The 15,552-nt window shown below is 41.8% G+C and overlaps 1 protein-coding gene across 2 annotated transcripts; it reads right to left on the reverse strand.

Moving 5' to 3' along the window:
* Window positions 1-7,682: 7,682 nt before the first annotated feature.
* Window positions 7,683-14,964, reverse strand: LOC117536841. Of its 2 annotated transcripts, none has more exons than XM_034201926.1 (11): window positions 14,878-14,964; window positions 13,821-13,855; window positions 11,340-11,526; window positions 11,155-11,259; window positions 10,831-10,881; window positions 10,644-10,727; window positions 10,033-10,164; window positions 9,614-9,837; window positions 9,356-9,491; window positions 9,231-9,247; window positions 7,683-7,806 (listed from the first exon to the last, which is right to left on the reverse strand). In XM_034201926.1, the coding sequence occupies exons 1-11, from the start codon at window positions 14,888-14,890 to the stop codon at window positions 7,783-7,785; spliced, it is 1,008 nt and encodes a 335-aa protein (XP_034057817.1). In that variant the 5' UTR covers window positions 14,891-14,964; the 3' UTR covers window positions 7,683-7,782. The 2 variants fall into 2 exon arrangements, with proteins under 2 accessions (XP_034057817.1, XP_034057806.1); XM_034201915.1 differs by having other exon boundaries at window positions 7,691-8,025.
* Between the last annotated feature and the right edge of the window lie 588 nt (window positions 14,965-15,552).

Genomic DNA, 15,552 nt, shown 5'->3' on the forward strand with positions numbered 1-15,552 from the left:
TGTCCGCTGTAACCTTCGCTCCCTCTCCCCCTCTACCTTTGCCTCGTCGGTGCTCTCAGCCCTCCCTTCCTCTGACTCGTTCCAACTCCTGCCTCCAAACTCTGCTGCAGAAACTCTCCTCTCTACTCTCTCATCCACTCTGGACTTCGCTCTGTCCTCTCACATCTCGGCAGGCTCGTCAGTCCCCTCCTGCTCCCTGGCTAAATGATGCACTGCGTGCTAATAGAACCGTCCTTAGGGCAGCAGAGCGGAAATGGTGGAAATCCAAACACCGTGACGACCTCCTAACCTATCAAGCTCTCCTCTCCTCTTTCTCTGCTTCGATCTCTCAGGCAAAAAGCACTTTCTTTCAAGATAAGATCCAATCTTCCTATTCCAATCCTAAAAAACTATTTTCCATCTTCTCCACCCTCTTGGACCCTCCAAAAGCTCCTCCCCCCTCCTCACTTCTGTCAAGCGACTTTGTTACCCACTTTGAAAAAAAGGTTGATGATATTCGCTCTTCTTTTTCTGACTCACCTTTACTCACCGCTGGGTCACCAGACCCTCCTTCCACCAACACACTTACCTCCTTTTCCCCTCTCTCTCCAAGTGAGGTTCTTACCCTCATTACCTCTGCCCGCCCTACCACCTGTCCTCTGGACCCTATCCCTTCAAACCTCCTTCAGACTATCGCTCCTGATATTCTACCGTTTCTCACCCATTTCATCAACACTTCTCTAACTTCTGGTCACTTTCCAAACAGTCTCAAGGAGGCAAGAGTAAACCCTCTCCTAAAGAAACCCACTCTCAACCCGTCTGATGTTATAAACTACAGGCCTGTCTCTCTCCTCCCGTTCCTGTCTAAATCACTTGAACGCGCTGTCTTTAAACAACTCTCCTGTTATCTCAATCAGAACAACCTTCTGGATCCGCACCAGTCTGGTTTCAAGGCAGGTCACTCCACAGAAACTGCTCTCATTGCTGTCACGGAGGAACTGCACACTGCCAAAACTGCATCCCTCTCCTCTGTCATCATCCTGTTGGACCTGTCTGCTGCATTCGACACGGTGAATCATCAGATCCTCCTTCGCACTCTCCAAAAACTTGGAGTTTCAGGCTCTGCACTTTCCCTCCTCACCTCATACCTGAAAGACCGTACCTACAGGGTGACTTGGAGAGGGTCTGAGTCCGACCCTTGTCAATTAACTACAGGGGTCCCTCAGGGCTCTGTTCTTGGTCCCCTCCTCTTCTCCCTGTACACAAACTCGCTCGGATCAGTCATTAGCCCGCATGGTTTTTCTTACCACTACTACGCTGATGACACCCAATTAATTCTGTCCTTTCCCCGCTCAGAGACCCAGGTCGTCGCACGCATCTCTGCTTGTCTAGCTGACATCTCTCAGTGGATGTCTGCTCATCACCTCAAACTCAACCTTGACAAGACTGAGCTGCTCTTCCTTCCGGGAAAAAGATTGTCCCACTCTTGACCTAACAATCAACATCGGCACCTCAGTTGTTTCCCCGACTCAGACTGCAAGGAATCTGGGTGTGACCCTAGACAACAACCTGTCCTTCACTGCAAACATCGCTGCTACAACCCGTTGCTGCAGATACACGCTTTACAACATCAGGAAGATACGTCCCCAGCTGACACAGAAAGCGACTCAGGTTCTGGTCCAGGCTCTCGTCATCTCACGCCTAGACTACTGCAACTCCCTCCTGGCTGGTCTACCTGCATGTGCCATCCGACCTCTGCAGCTCATCCAGAATGCAGCAGCTCGTCTGGTCTTCAACCTTCCTAAATTTTCCCACACTACTCCGCTCCTACGCTCGCTTCACTGGCTTCCGGTAACTGCTAGAATCCACTTCAAGACACTGGTACTTGCTTACCATGCTGCGAATGGATCTGGCCCTTCGTACATCCAGGACATGGTTAAACCGTACACCCCAGCGCGTGCACTACGCTCTGCATCAGCCAAACGACTCGCTGCGCCCTCGCTGCGAGGGGGACCCAAGTTCCCAACGGCGAAAACACGTGGGTTTGCTGTCCTGGCTCCAGGATGGTGGAATGAGCTCCCCATTGACATCAGGACGGCAGATAGCTTGCACATCTTCCGGCGCAAACTGAAAACTCATCTCTTTCGACTCCACTTCGAGCGATAGAACTATTAACGAAGCACTTTTATACTAATAAAGGACTGGCTTTTCTAAAGCCAGTTGAGTAGCACTTGAAATGTTTTTGCTCTATGAAACCTGATGTACTTTTATGATTCTGTTTTCTTCAAGTTGTATTTTGTTGGACGAACGCACTTATTGTAAGTCGCTTTGGATAAAAGCGTCAGCTAAATGCAATGTAATGTAATGTAATGTAAGAGCTCTCTGTCGCTCAATGACACTGCTGCCAGTTATTATAGATTGTTCCTACGTGGAACATGCCACTGTATTGGCTGTCATTTTATTTCTCCCCATCTTTTCCTATTGTGTCCGCTAAGTGTCAAAGGCATCTCTTGCAATTTGTGTTCGACGTATCTCACTGCTGCTTGGAGGCACAGGTGAGAAGGGGGGTGCTCTGTCAAATAAAACAATACAAATATGTATTTCCATATATATATATAGTCCTATATGAAAATATAAGAGGGTATCAGACAGGGATACAAGGTATTATATCAGCTGTTTATAGAAACCTGCCACATTTTGTATAGCTGTCATTCCACAAAAGCATATTTTTTAAAACACAGACTTTTTTCAAAGCTGACTGAAGGACAAAGTACAATTTAAAACTGGAAGAACAGGGATTTTATTAATGCAAATGATTCACATTGTTTAGGATTGGCCCTACAAACAGAATCAGTGAAAACAAAGGTTGATTTTATTAACACAAACACTCTAGAGCTTAACTTAATTAACACAGAACGTTTAGAAAACATGGTGAGTCCTCCTCTCTCAAGAGACATAGTTAATTGCAGGGGAGAGAAGACATGGCTCTTCTTTAAAAGGTGGGAGGGGGGCTTTGATTAAGTGTTCATCAAGAACACACCTCTGGTTTAACAAGAATGGACCAGTCCAATCACTGGAGCCACTTAGGCAGTTGTGATTCAGCTGCTCAGACATTTACCATGAGGTGAGCTACAAGACACTGAGAGGAAGAGGTTAGCACCTTACATTTACCACCTTCCATTGTGTGCAATCAACCGGCCAAAAATGTCGGTGTCAAAAAGTATATGGGTATAACTGTGATTAGTGATGGCGAGATGAAGCCTTATGAAGCTTTGAAGCTTTCCAGCCAATTGGTTCGCAAAAGGGTTCATCTCATGAGGCGTCATCATGGGCTTCATTTGAACACAAACCCCCCTGTTGGTCAAAGTGTGTAAAACAGGCAGATTGGACATCTCAACAGTGTGCTCCATCATCTCATACAGAGTTCCCATTGAGTAAAGCCTTAGAATAACTCTAAACAACGAACATAAAATCATATTTTCATGTTAACAATATTGTATTTATTCCAGTTTAATGATTGTGATTGAAAAGCCTAAGGAGGCTGGTACACATTGCAAAGAGGGATTTGTATTCCTTAATAATATTCATAAACTTAACCATGTTGTAGCCTGAGAAAGGCTAAACCATATCAAAGAATACATTTGTTAACTACATTATCTCCTTTAGCTGTAGCTTTTATAAACAACAAAAAAGACGTATTGTTCAGTCGTTGAACCAGGGACCCTGCGGTCATGAGTCAACTGTTTTCCAGCTGAGCCACAGCACACACACTAAAGTTCCCTGAAAATACTGCAACATATGTATTCCTGTATTTATTCATGTTTTTATTGATGTTTTTATTCCTACATTTATTTATGCTTGTATCTATTTATACTTATGACATGTTCCGACCTCTATATAAGTGAGGGTCTGAGCTCTCTTGATTCCATCGTGTCACCGGGCCCGGGTACAGGAGGGGTAATATGGTTCTTGTTATACATCCATGGGTATTATGAGCGTTGTGGTTCAACGGTTCAACCGATCTGAATGGCTTCCTGAAGCAGTCACGTGGTATTGACAGGCAGCGAGGCTTCGTTTGTCATCGATGACGTCACTGGCCCAAAACGATACAAGCCTCGATACATGCTTCACAAAAAGCTTCGGGGATTACTCGACACACGCTCCGAAGCCTCAGCGCAATACGTAACATCACTAACTGTGATGTCAAACCAAATAACTGAAAATATAACCTTTTACATGCTTGGTTTATTTTGCGGATAGTAGTCAAAGCGTTCACAGCACTCAATTGGTTGACTACATTTCTGTATTTATGTCTCGATCGACTTGCTTGAATACACAATGTGGTTCGTAGACCAAGCAAGTTAAATAAGTGTGAGTGACCGTGTCTTTGGGAGAATTGGTCATGTCACTGTTGGTATCCGAATAACTGAGGGGTTGAGTCATTCCCTCAACTTAAAAAACAGTAACATATCTGTGAATGTGAACGGCTCTCTCCCCAAGGCAGATAGGGTGCCAAAAACAGAAGTCTTATTTGTAATGTCATATCAAACCTTAACCTCGAGCGGCTCTAGTGAAAAGGAATGAAGCACTGACTGTGGACACGCAATATGCGTATCTATACTTTCCTGTCTTTCTTCCTGTGTTGTTCTTGTATTGCTTCTGTAGTTTATACTTTTGTTTTCTGTTTCTTTTGCACCTCCCTAATGTTCCTCAATGATTCAGCTTTTGATCGATCTACTTTTTGTAACCTGCCATTTTTCTTTTCTCTTCCTATTTTAGCTGAAATGGTGCACATAAAAACGATCAAGTTTTACAAAAAATAAGTCTTTGTTCATGGTCATTTCAAAATACAAGAGACACAATTAACATTGGTTTGTCTCACTGTTTCAGATCTAAAGGCCCTGACACACCAAGCAGTCACCAGAGGACTCGCCGACGCCGACGTCGGCTGTTGCGTCGCGGTGTTCTCCTGCGTCTTGGCCATGTGTCGCACGGGAACACACCGCAAAGACTTCAGTGCGTGAGTGGCAATAACTCTCCTTACCAGCAGGCGGCGGTAGTGTGTATTATTCATTAAAAATAGGCAACAACCGGAAAACAGAGAAGAAGAACAGACTGCGTGATATAAACAACAACAAATAGCGTGTGCAAACTGCAGCCTGGTTATGATCCACTGCTGTCTGCCCGTCTTTGGTGCTCCACAACTACCCGAAGGGGCATGTCTCCTGTACCGGCCCAGATAACAAAGAGACACTGGGCCGGATCTGGGCCGCACCTAGCAGACGATCTGGCCCGGATCCGCCAAACGGACTCGGTCCGTTGTCCAAACGCACATCGGCCCGAAACTGGATCGGATCCGCAAAACGGATCTGCGGCAGATATGGGCCAGCACTGGTCCAGCTCCGTTTCAATATGGTTCTCCGCGTTCCAGATGCGATACGGATCCGCTTACCAGACGCGATACGGCTGTTTACCAGACTACTGCCAACTTCAATTTTTGCCTTATCTTCGGCATTTAAACACATTAAACCTTGCTAATATTGGCTATATTTAAGTCTTCATGGAAGTGTCGCCATTTAACTTTTCATCTAAAGTTAGTGGACCAGTCAAATGAAGGAGGTACATTCATAAACGTTAAAGATCAAATGCAAAGCTTCCAAATATGCTACATTTTTATAGAAATGTTGTTTTTAAGACTGCCTGTATTTTTTATGTTATTTAAATCGAGATAATACACCCAAAGAAAAGCTTTTTATTGATCCAAAACTCGACCCAAAGCCGTCTGAATTTCTGACATGTAATTCCCAGCAGCCTCCGCGCGCGTGACGTAATAGTGGCCAAACAGTCTCTGGACCAAATATCCCGACTCGGCAGTCTCGGTCACATGTTTTTCGAAAAAACTGAATTAACATGGGTTATTGTTGAGCTTTTTGTTGTACGAACGGTGCAGGATCTGGGAGAGTTTTACATGCATTTCCCAAAGACCAAATCATCCGCAAAAAATTGATTTTTTTAGTGAATCGTGTTGAATGGCAACCGACAAAATGGAGCAAGTTGTGTTCTGACCACTTTGCGTGTGATGCATACGACGTTGATCCTGCTATCATGAAGTCTGTTGGTGGAGAAGCATTAATAGCACGTCGGAGGCTGAAACCCGGAGCCGTCCCCTCCATATTTCAGCACAAGAAACCACTGAAAGAACGAAAGAGCCGGGCGATGCAGAAACGCCAAATAATTGAGGTAAACAACTTTTGATTAGATTTCAAAGCGCACGGAGCACAGCAGATAACGGAATTGCAGTTTTATTGCTTATAGAGGTGGGCACCGTTAGATTCTGTGTCTTTACGATCATAAACAATCTGTTGGATGTGGAGCTATAAGTAATAAGGGCGCTAGGAGGGATTTCGGTGCAGTAAAAGGTTAGCATTTTTCGCTCGGGGCTAATTCACTGTTAGCATTGTAGTTTATCTGCAGCTCATTCATCGCTCCTCCACTCATAACGGAAAAGTGTGAACAATATGCATTATGATAGGGATTAAATCCACTATTATTCCTCCTGGCCCAATTTAAAAATGCCCCCCGCGCAATTAAAAGTGACTGTGAGCACTTAGAAAACCCAACATTCTTCTAACCACTTCATTAGGCCTATGCATCAAAAAAGCCCTCCGCCATGCTTTCATTTATTTCAGCCGAGTGGGTGCTTATAGAGGTGGGCACCGTTAGATGCTGTGTCTTTACGATCATAAACAATGTGTTGGATGTGGAGCTAGGATAAGTAATAAAGGAGCTAGGAGTGATTTCGGTGCAGTAATAGGTTAGCATTTTTCGCTCGGGGCTAATTCAGAGTCTCACTGTTAGCATTGTGTTTGGTTGTGATGGTTCCCAAATTACCCAGTGGTGAGTCCGCCTGGACTTTATTTTTCTAAACCTCTCTAAAAAGGTCAAACGTCACTTGTTTTGCATCAATCTTGATACAGGGTAGGCTACTTATTATATGTTATAGTTTGGATTCCTAAAGCTTTTAGTCTATAGTCTACTCAGAATCAGACATGATAACGAAACTAAGTTGTACTATCGGTGGAAGCAGCTGTGAGCGATAAGCCAAGGTTTGTTTGTTTGTTTGGCCACTGTGACGTCACGCGACGCCATCTTGCGGAGGAGCGGCTGAGAAAATAAATCGTCGGACTTGGTGTTGGGGGTTGAACAAAATAAATATTGCGCATTGCCAGACGCATATTATCTCCGATTTTAATACTGCAATATCTTAGATAGTGTTGTAGCTATATGATTTCGATTTTACTGGCAATTATAAAAAAAACCTTTGCATTTGATCTTTAAGTACTTTTCAATAGCTTAGAGCTAGGCAAGCGAAATTAAGGAGGAACTGTGTAAATGATGAACAACATGTGATGGTGTTTAACACGTCTGCAGTTTACCAAGTAAATCCTCAGATTATGTTTGGCATTAGGTAATGTGCTGTGACCATAGCAAACAAACTAACTATCATGGTGGTGGTATTTACTTCAGACACTTACTTTACTCAAGGTATCAGAAACATAAAATAACAATATACACGTTGAGATGTTTGCTGTATACGTGAACATGAAACTTTATTAAAACATGAACTGTAAACTTAAAAACAAAAACGATAAAATAATTAATATTGTCGATCGGGGACGGGCAGTGTATCCTGGCTTTGACATCTCCTCTCCTGTCTCTCCTGGCGGCCCCCTTCCCTGTCGCTTGCCAGGTTAAACCAGCGAATGGTATGCTGGGATATGTCTGCATCCATCGCTGCACTCGTTATAGCGCATTTGCGCACTGCACCTATTGTAAAACAAACACACAAAATAAGTTCTTACACTGTTCTAATACTGCTAGACTGTAGTGCCATCTACAAAGAAAGGTGATTTAGCAATGGCCAACAGAGACCAGTGACAGCCAGTGGGTGAATGTAACGTTAAGACATGCTGCACATGCAATGGGGACAGAGACCATAGAGGTGGCATTCAGAGTAGGCGTCAGTGGCGGACAGTCAGGGGCCTGCTAAGCAAAAATTAAGACAAATATTGCATTCATACATAATATGTTAGTTTACTGTAAATGTCTGTTTTCTTTCTCATTATCCTTCCTTCCTCGTTTTCCTTCTTGCTTTGTTTGTAAAAAAAAAAAAAACACTTTCCATCAGTGTTTTAAAAATAAATAAAAATGTATGAATAGTTTTAAAATAAACAAATAGTTATTGAAAGAAATTAGCTTCCTGTTCATCCCCTCTCTTCTGGGGCGATAGAACATTTCCCAGTCAGTGCAGTAGAGCAGCCAATTGCTGACCGTTGCAACACATGACACGCACAAATTAAGCCAATCATCTAATGTGATGCCAAAAAGGCACGAGCAGTTAATCAGTCAATCACAAGCAACCGCGAATTGTATAACAGAAAGGCTTGGCTACCTTGATACTGTCACGCACACATGGAGAATACGGCCAAGGCCTGCTAGGCAGAGTTAGCATCGAAGCGTAACTGGAGGAAGGCTACAGGATGGGTAAAGGATATGTCTTACAAAATAATTTACGACACCAACATTCAACATTATTATTCATATTAGCACCTGCCAATCATTTGAGTAACACCCGATGGCGAAATTAAATAAGAATACATGCAGCGTTCTGTCGAGCAGCGCATTTGTATTAAAGCTTATGGCTGCCACGCCAGGAAAAAAAAAGATCAGTATCACGTTATAACATACAAAGTGATGTTTTTCACGTTTTAACATTTTAACTTTATAACGTGAAAAATATATTGTTATCACATGATAAACATCTTGTTATAACAATACACTTTCCATGTAATATTGTGATCCTGTTCAGGGTTTCTTTCTGGCTAGGCAGCAACAGGCTTCCGTACATTTGTATGTGCAACATGTTGCAAAATGTAAAACTTGGTTTGTGTTTGATTAAACTTGGTATGGCTACCGAGTTTTAAATGTTGTGTCAAAATGCTTGAAAAGTGTGCGTTTAAATGCTAAAACGATACAATTGTTTTTTAGTCCTATAAAACATTAATCGTCATTGAAGGCCTAACCATAAACCCCTGGCCCGCCAATGATGGGCGTAGTGTAAAAACAAATAGAAAAACTTTGCAGCACATGCAAACACATAGAAAGTGAAAGACTTACAAGGTAGTGATTGACAGGCTAAGGGAGTGTAATAGATTCAGTTCCAAGAGAACAAACTGTTGCTTAAACTTTACCTGTAGGATAGAAGTGTCTGTTAAATGAGAAGATGGAAATTGAGTGAATGCAATCTAATTCAACTAGGCCAATCTAATTCTTTTTACACCATTATGATGAAATAAACATTTGGAAAGACACTTACGGAAAAGAACGATTTTCATGGCCATTTTATTGAAGGCCCTTTTGCCGTTTACTCCCTTCCAAGTGATCCTGCGTGCCACGGTGCAGGTAACAACCCTCTTAGTGTCCACCCCTCCAACAAAGGAGAGCGAAGTCGCCTAGGTGGAGAATGGAAACTGAACTGAATATACATGTCAACATTACTGCAACAAACTCAAAGACAAACAAGGCTAACATTTTGTATTGAGCATATGAAAACATGTCCCATAAAAATACTTACAAGATTTGTCTTCATTCTTTCGTTTAGAGGGTTGCGGAGCCACTCTTCGAAACGCTCCAATTCCCCATCGCTGTCGAGGGGGAATTCGAACTCTTCGGGCATCTCGTAGGTTGGGGCATGCAGGCCTGATCCTACTTTCGCCATCAAAATGTTTAAAGTTCCTGCTAACTGGTTGACCTGCTGCTTAATATTTTCTAGCAGCAACAGGCCATGCAGCTCTGCAGCTGAAATAATGTGGAAAAATAAAGATATTTGATAGGGCAAGACCATATAATGCTTAGCCAGTTAATAGAATTTTGATATCACTCCTAAATTAAAAACTTAGCCTAACCATTCAAAATATACTAGTATAGGGGAAATGTGTGTGGGTTGGATTCGCAGAGCAACTCAAGATACAATACTATCACGATTTGTCTTACCTGTGCAGGGAATCGGGCCACTATCACCCCCAACCCTAAATGTGGGCCTGAAGACATGCTCATTTCTGGGTATTGTGGGCCCCATTAATTGTGTGAAATGACCCCTGCCTCCTTGGTCCCGACCGTCGCTGGCTATTTGGCAAAAGGCAAATCAATAGTGATTAGCAGATTATAATGTGGACAATTCAGGGTAACTGAAATCTGGACTCATAAATGGTGGATGTCTTTCAGGTGGAGTAACTGTGAAAATGCCATTGCCTAATAGATGGTGGACATCAACGGAAAGCGAGAAAAAGAGAGGCAGTGTTGGCAATAGGCAGGAATAGGACTTGCAGTGGCACAGCACAAAGTAATCAACATATATAAGTGTATAAGATAAATACATCAACAGCAATAACATACAGTTGAATCGCCATCTCTCTTAAACTCTTTCAACAAAGATCAGGAAGGGGTATTTATTGCAGGACTGTTGTAATAGACTGCATTAGCTTTCCCTAGATGCACCTAATAAACTGGCATATAAGTGTGTGTGTGGGTGCATACACACACATCTTTATATATATTTTATACATACATTTATGAACCTGTTACATTAGGATGAAACTTCTTACCAGTTAATGTCTCACCCACAGACCCCAGACGCCTTGTGTTCCAGCTGATGTCGTTTAGGTGGTGTTGGTCATGAGAACTGGCAGCTAATGGAACATATAGAAACATATCAACATATAGAAACGAAACGTGAGTGTGTGTGGAGCCATGAGCGGCCACCATTAAAGGAGCCATGAAAGGTAAACTTACAGATGCAGGGTTGTTGTGGTGGTGGTCGTTGGTGGTCCTGAGAATTTACAGCTAATAGAACGTATGAAAATATATCAACATACGGCAATGAAACTAATTAAAAAAAAACACTGGAGTGCCACCAATAGTGGACTCATCATAGTTAGACTTACTGAAGCAGGGTGGTGGGATGAAGGGTAACGTCGCCGCATTTTGCGGAAATAACACCCCTCGTTTTTTGGGCCACCGGCTCAGAGTCAGTGTCTGATTCGTAGGTTGTAATATTTGAGTGACAAGAAACAATAGTTCTATTATAACCAATAACTGTAACTATTGTGTGCATACTTTTTTTCCCTCCGTTTTCGTTTTCGGGGCTGGTCCTCCGCTTCAGACCAGCAGTGCCATTATTCAAATACTCCTTTAATTTTTGTGTTGCTTCAATTAAGTCATCTAGTTTGATGAAAGAACATGACAGTTATCACCCAACATCTTAATCATCCCTGGTAAACATCTGAATTTAAATTTTTTACCTCTTTCAAAAATCAAACGAGCACTGTATGACCTCCACCCAGGGCCCGGCTCCTCGAATCGCCTGATGGCCTTGCTAATCTTGTCATCAGTAGCATCATTTGGCCACCAGCATTTGCCATCGACGTACCAGTTTGATGCCACCAAATTCACTGTGTTCTCTTCGGTGAAAACGACTCCACAAAACTTCTATACAAAAAGTAACAAATTGAAAAAAAAGTTGTTAAAAAAACGGATTCAAAATTGTTTAAAAAATAAACTTGGAAAGATCTTTGATTCCCTAGTCCTTTGTGTGACACAAGGGAATGATCACTAGCTTGTCCATGTAGGGTAAAGCCACACATTTCTGGTACATTTTGGAAAGTTTGCTAAATTTAGTGCCACATCCAAGATTTGATGCACAAACAATATTAAGGAATGTTGAATCCATAGGATACGTAAAAAACGGTGTAGTGTCCTCATATTGCTTGTATGCCACATACATGTCATCCTGGCACTCAATGATATTCATAATGCTGCAGACATTGCCCCTTATCATGAAAATATTGTTTTTTGATTTGGTTTGTATTGTATATTTTTCTAATTGTATTTCATCATATTGATTGATAACACTTGTGCCAGCAGGTACAGGACCTCGAGAATGTTTTTTTTTAAACAGGGGTTTCAGGATAGGCTCATGGTCAAATGAGCGTTCCTCTGACAGCCGTCGAATAATTTGGGCAAGGGGATATGACGGTTTGCGGACAAAGCTTTTGATTTTGCACAGGTAATTTTCAAAGGGAAATGCAGATATTTGATCTAAGCTGCCAAACTTTTTTGCATCATTGGCTAGATGACTTAAGCCATGTATGTTGTAAACAATTAGATCCTTTCCATACAGACCACCAAAATGGCTGACAAATGCATGCAGCAGGCTGTTTGCGAAATCGCTGTGTGTAGCAGTCAGAGAAGGAGTCACCAGTATGGAAATGGCCGTGGATAACAGCATGAAATTAGAATAAAGGGCTGAATTCAACACGTCACGCAACACCACAGGCCCAGTATACAAGAGAAATTGCCGAAATTCAGTAGCCTTCCACCTATCCACTTCCTTGAGTGGCCGTGGCTTACGTGCAAATTCCCTAGGGATATATTGTTTAAGGTTAACTAGATGATCTGAGATTTTATTAATATCTCTACAGGGAAGTCGCACAGTTAATGGGCCTTTGGTCCAGAGATGAATGAGCCGTCTGACAACACCCAAGCACACCAGATGCATATAGTCTAGTGGGAACTGGGAGACCAGTCCAACATCTAGACCCACAAAGCCATGCGGACCCAGGTGGTGCTCTTCATCGTCCTGTCTTAGGAAGGCCTCATCTGTCCTATCCACACTATTCAGGAAGGGGAAGGTCATGCGATTATTGATATATACCCCGTTCTGATTACACTTATCACATCCATGATAGCCATTGAAGGATTTTATGTTTTTAATAAAAGCACGGGCAGGTGTGTCACATATGACCGAATGAAGTCTCATAGTGAACCTTTTCCCCTCATAATTAAAACCTTCCTGTAGTTCTTTAAGCTCACAGACAAAGTCTTCCAGGAGTGTCCGAGAGGAATCAGGTTTCTTTGTACCGGAAAAAAGTCGTATCACCACTGGCTCCTTCATTGGAACACCAACTAGAAGACCCAAAATTGGCCATAGCTGCACATTTGAACTCTTGAAGAGTGGCAGACCGTCTATACCAACCTGAAGTCTTAAACAACAACCATCTACCAATTTGTCCTTCCACTGACACAGTGTCTTACTAAGGGCTGACACAATGCCAAAGTAATGATAGAGACCATTACATAGCTCCTTCACAGTATACACTGTTCTGGTCCGTAACAGGGTTCTTGCATCCCTTGGCAACTCAGGGTGATAAATTGTTAAATTGGCCAAGAGAGCAGTAATTGCAATATGGGAAACCCCATAGTTTAAGGCCCAGTTGGATAGGCGACTGTTGAGGTTCTCAGGTTCCTCACAGTCAGAGATTGCTCCCAGACTGTTGGTGTCATCATAATCACCTTGACACCTGTCCTCTGATACAGGGCCCATAGCTGCTAAGGGGTCCAATATAACTGCTGAACCTCAGGTTGTAACCAAGTAGAAGCACCATCATCAGGTGGCAATCGTGCAGTTTCTTTGGGAGGTAGTATGACTGCACGCACACCCTCACCAATATCCCTCAGCCTTCTGCCCAGCTCTACCCTGGCTCTCCTTCTCAGTGCAGAATTAGACACGGGTGTTTTGCATCTGTTCATTTTTTTAACAACAATTAATTATACTAACTAAATAAGTTGACTCTCTTTCACACTTTCTCTCTCACTTACTCACGCACTCTCTCCCTCACTCTCTCTCCCTCTGTATTTATTAATATTACTATTTATTTAAATATTTTTTTTATTTTTTTATTTATTGTTGCAATGTTGAATCCTAAGTGTGTAAGAAGTTATACCTTAATTTGAACAGTAGACATCATGTGTGCAGCATCTGGAAAATAAATACAAGTGATGGTTTAATTAAAAAACACATTTAAGCAAACATTTTTAAACTAAAATTAAATTAAAGCCACACATTCAAGTTTTGATGCACAAACAATATTAAGAAATGCTGAATCCATAGGATACGTAAAATTGACAGTTGAACAAATGCCCTTTCTCGATTACCCAACCCCCACATGCACAAGCACACCCTCCAAATGTTCAGTCTTTTATTCATATAGCACATTACAAGGACACACATGACAGCGAATCTTAAAGCTGAAGTAAATCGATGACTCCATGACACAGAAAAGGCGGCTTCACAGGGCAGGACAGATTTAACTTTGGTGAACGAGCAACACACGAATCAAGAAGCGCTATAAGTGGTTTAACATTTCTGGGTAATGGTTCACATTTATCATAATTAATTAATTAAATTAATTTTAAGTAAGATTTACTAACGTAATGTTGTGAATCATTCAGGCTAATGTATACCCACCAAGATCAGTAAAAAGCAAATACTTGAAATATAAAATATACAAATTGAAACGTAAGATTTAATACGCATGTGGGGATGGAAACATACTCGCATAAGTCATTTATATCGACGTCTAAGTTTACTACAAGTTAAACTTATTTTGTGTGTTACCAAGTTTAATGCCAAATTGAGTCTTCAGCAAACCACTCTCCTGCCATCTGAGCCCGCCTTTAAAAGCACAATGCCTCCACTCACATTAACGTCACTATTCGAATAAAAGTTCAATATTAAAGTTATACATTAATCTTGCTTTTTTTTTTTACTTGACATACTGTTCCACCGTTAAATTAATATTAACTCTTCAAGGCTGTAACTTGCTCGGCTATCCTATCCACTGGCTAACGCTAACGTTAGCTTATCTAAACTATGATCAACTAAGAGTTTTGACAAAAAAGTTCAGCATTTTGAGTCACTTGCGTATCAATCGACGCATACATACACATATATACCAACCACAAATACAAAATTAGAACAAAAATGTTGGCTATACTTACTTGAGTTGATCATTCTTGAGTGAATTTGCCGCCGGCGAACGTTGGCTGTGAAAGCTCAGAGTAGGCTACTTGGATTATGGATAGTGGGCATTAGCGTAATGAACAAATATTAATCTATCGTTTAATATTTTATTCAATCGTACAATGCCACATTAGTGTAGGAGACTATTTTTGTGTTAAGTTTTTCGTTTTCAATGTTATATTTTATTTTAACGTTTCAATTCAATAATCAAAGAAATATATGAAGACATTACACCCCCATATTATTTTTGATTTGTTCCATTCCAATGATTTCTGGCGCTTGCGGCTCAAATACGTATTACGGATCTGGGCCAAATCTGTAAACCAGCAAAAATACTGCGCTGCTTGCAAATGGAATGTTTAGGCTGAAAGCTCTATCTAGTGTGGATCTGGCCCACAGTCAAAAAAAGGGTGTGAGCTACAAACGGATCTAAAGGCTTTCGTGCGGATCCGGCCCAAAGGTAATTGCTATCTGGGGGGTGTACTGGGTTCGCAGAGAATCCCACTTCTTCCTCAGCTCTTTCTCTGAAGCACACAAATAAACGATGTAAGCATTGTGGCTAGTTAGCATGTCCAATTCATATCTATATGCAGTGACAAACTGCACAGCTAGCAACAAGATAACAACAAAACACAATGTTGAAATAACAAATT

Source organism: Gymnodraco acuticeps, unplaced genomic scaffold, assembly GCF_902827175.1.
Source record: "Gymnodraco acuticeps unplaced genomic scaffold, fGymAcu1.1, whole genome shotgun sequence".
Classification (NCBI taxonomy): Eukaryota; Metazoa; Chordata; class Actinopteri; order Perciformes; family Bathydraconidae; genus Gymnodraco; species Gymnodraco acuticeps.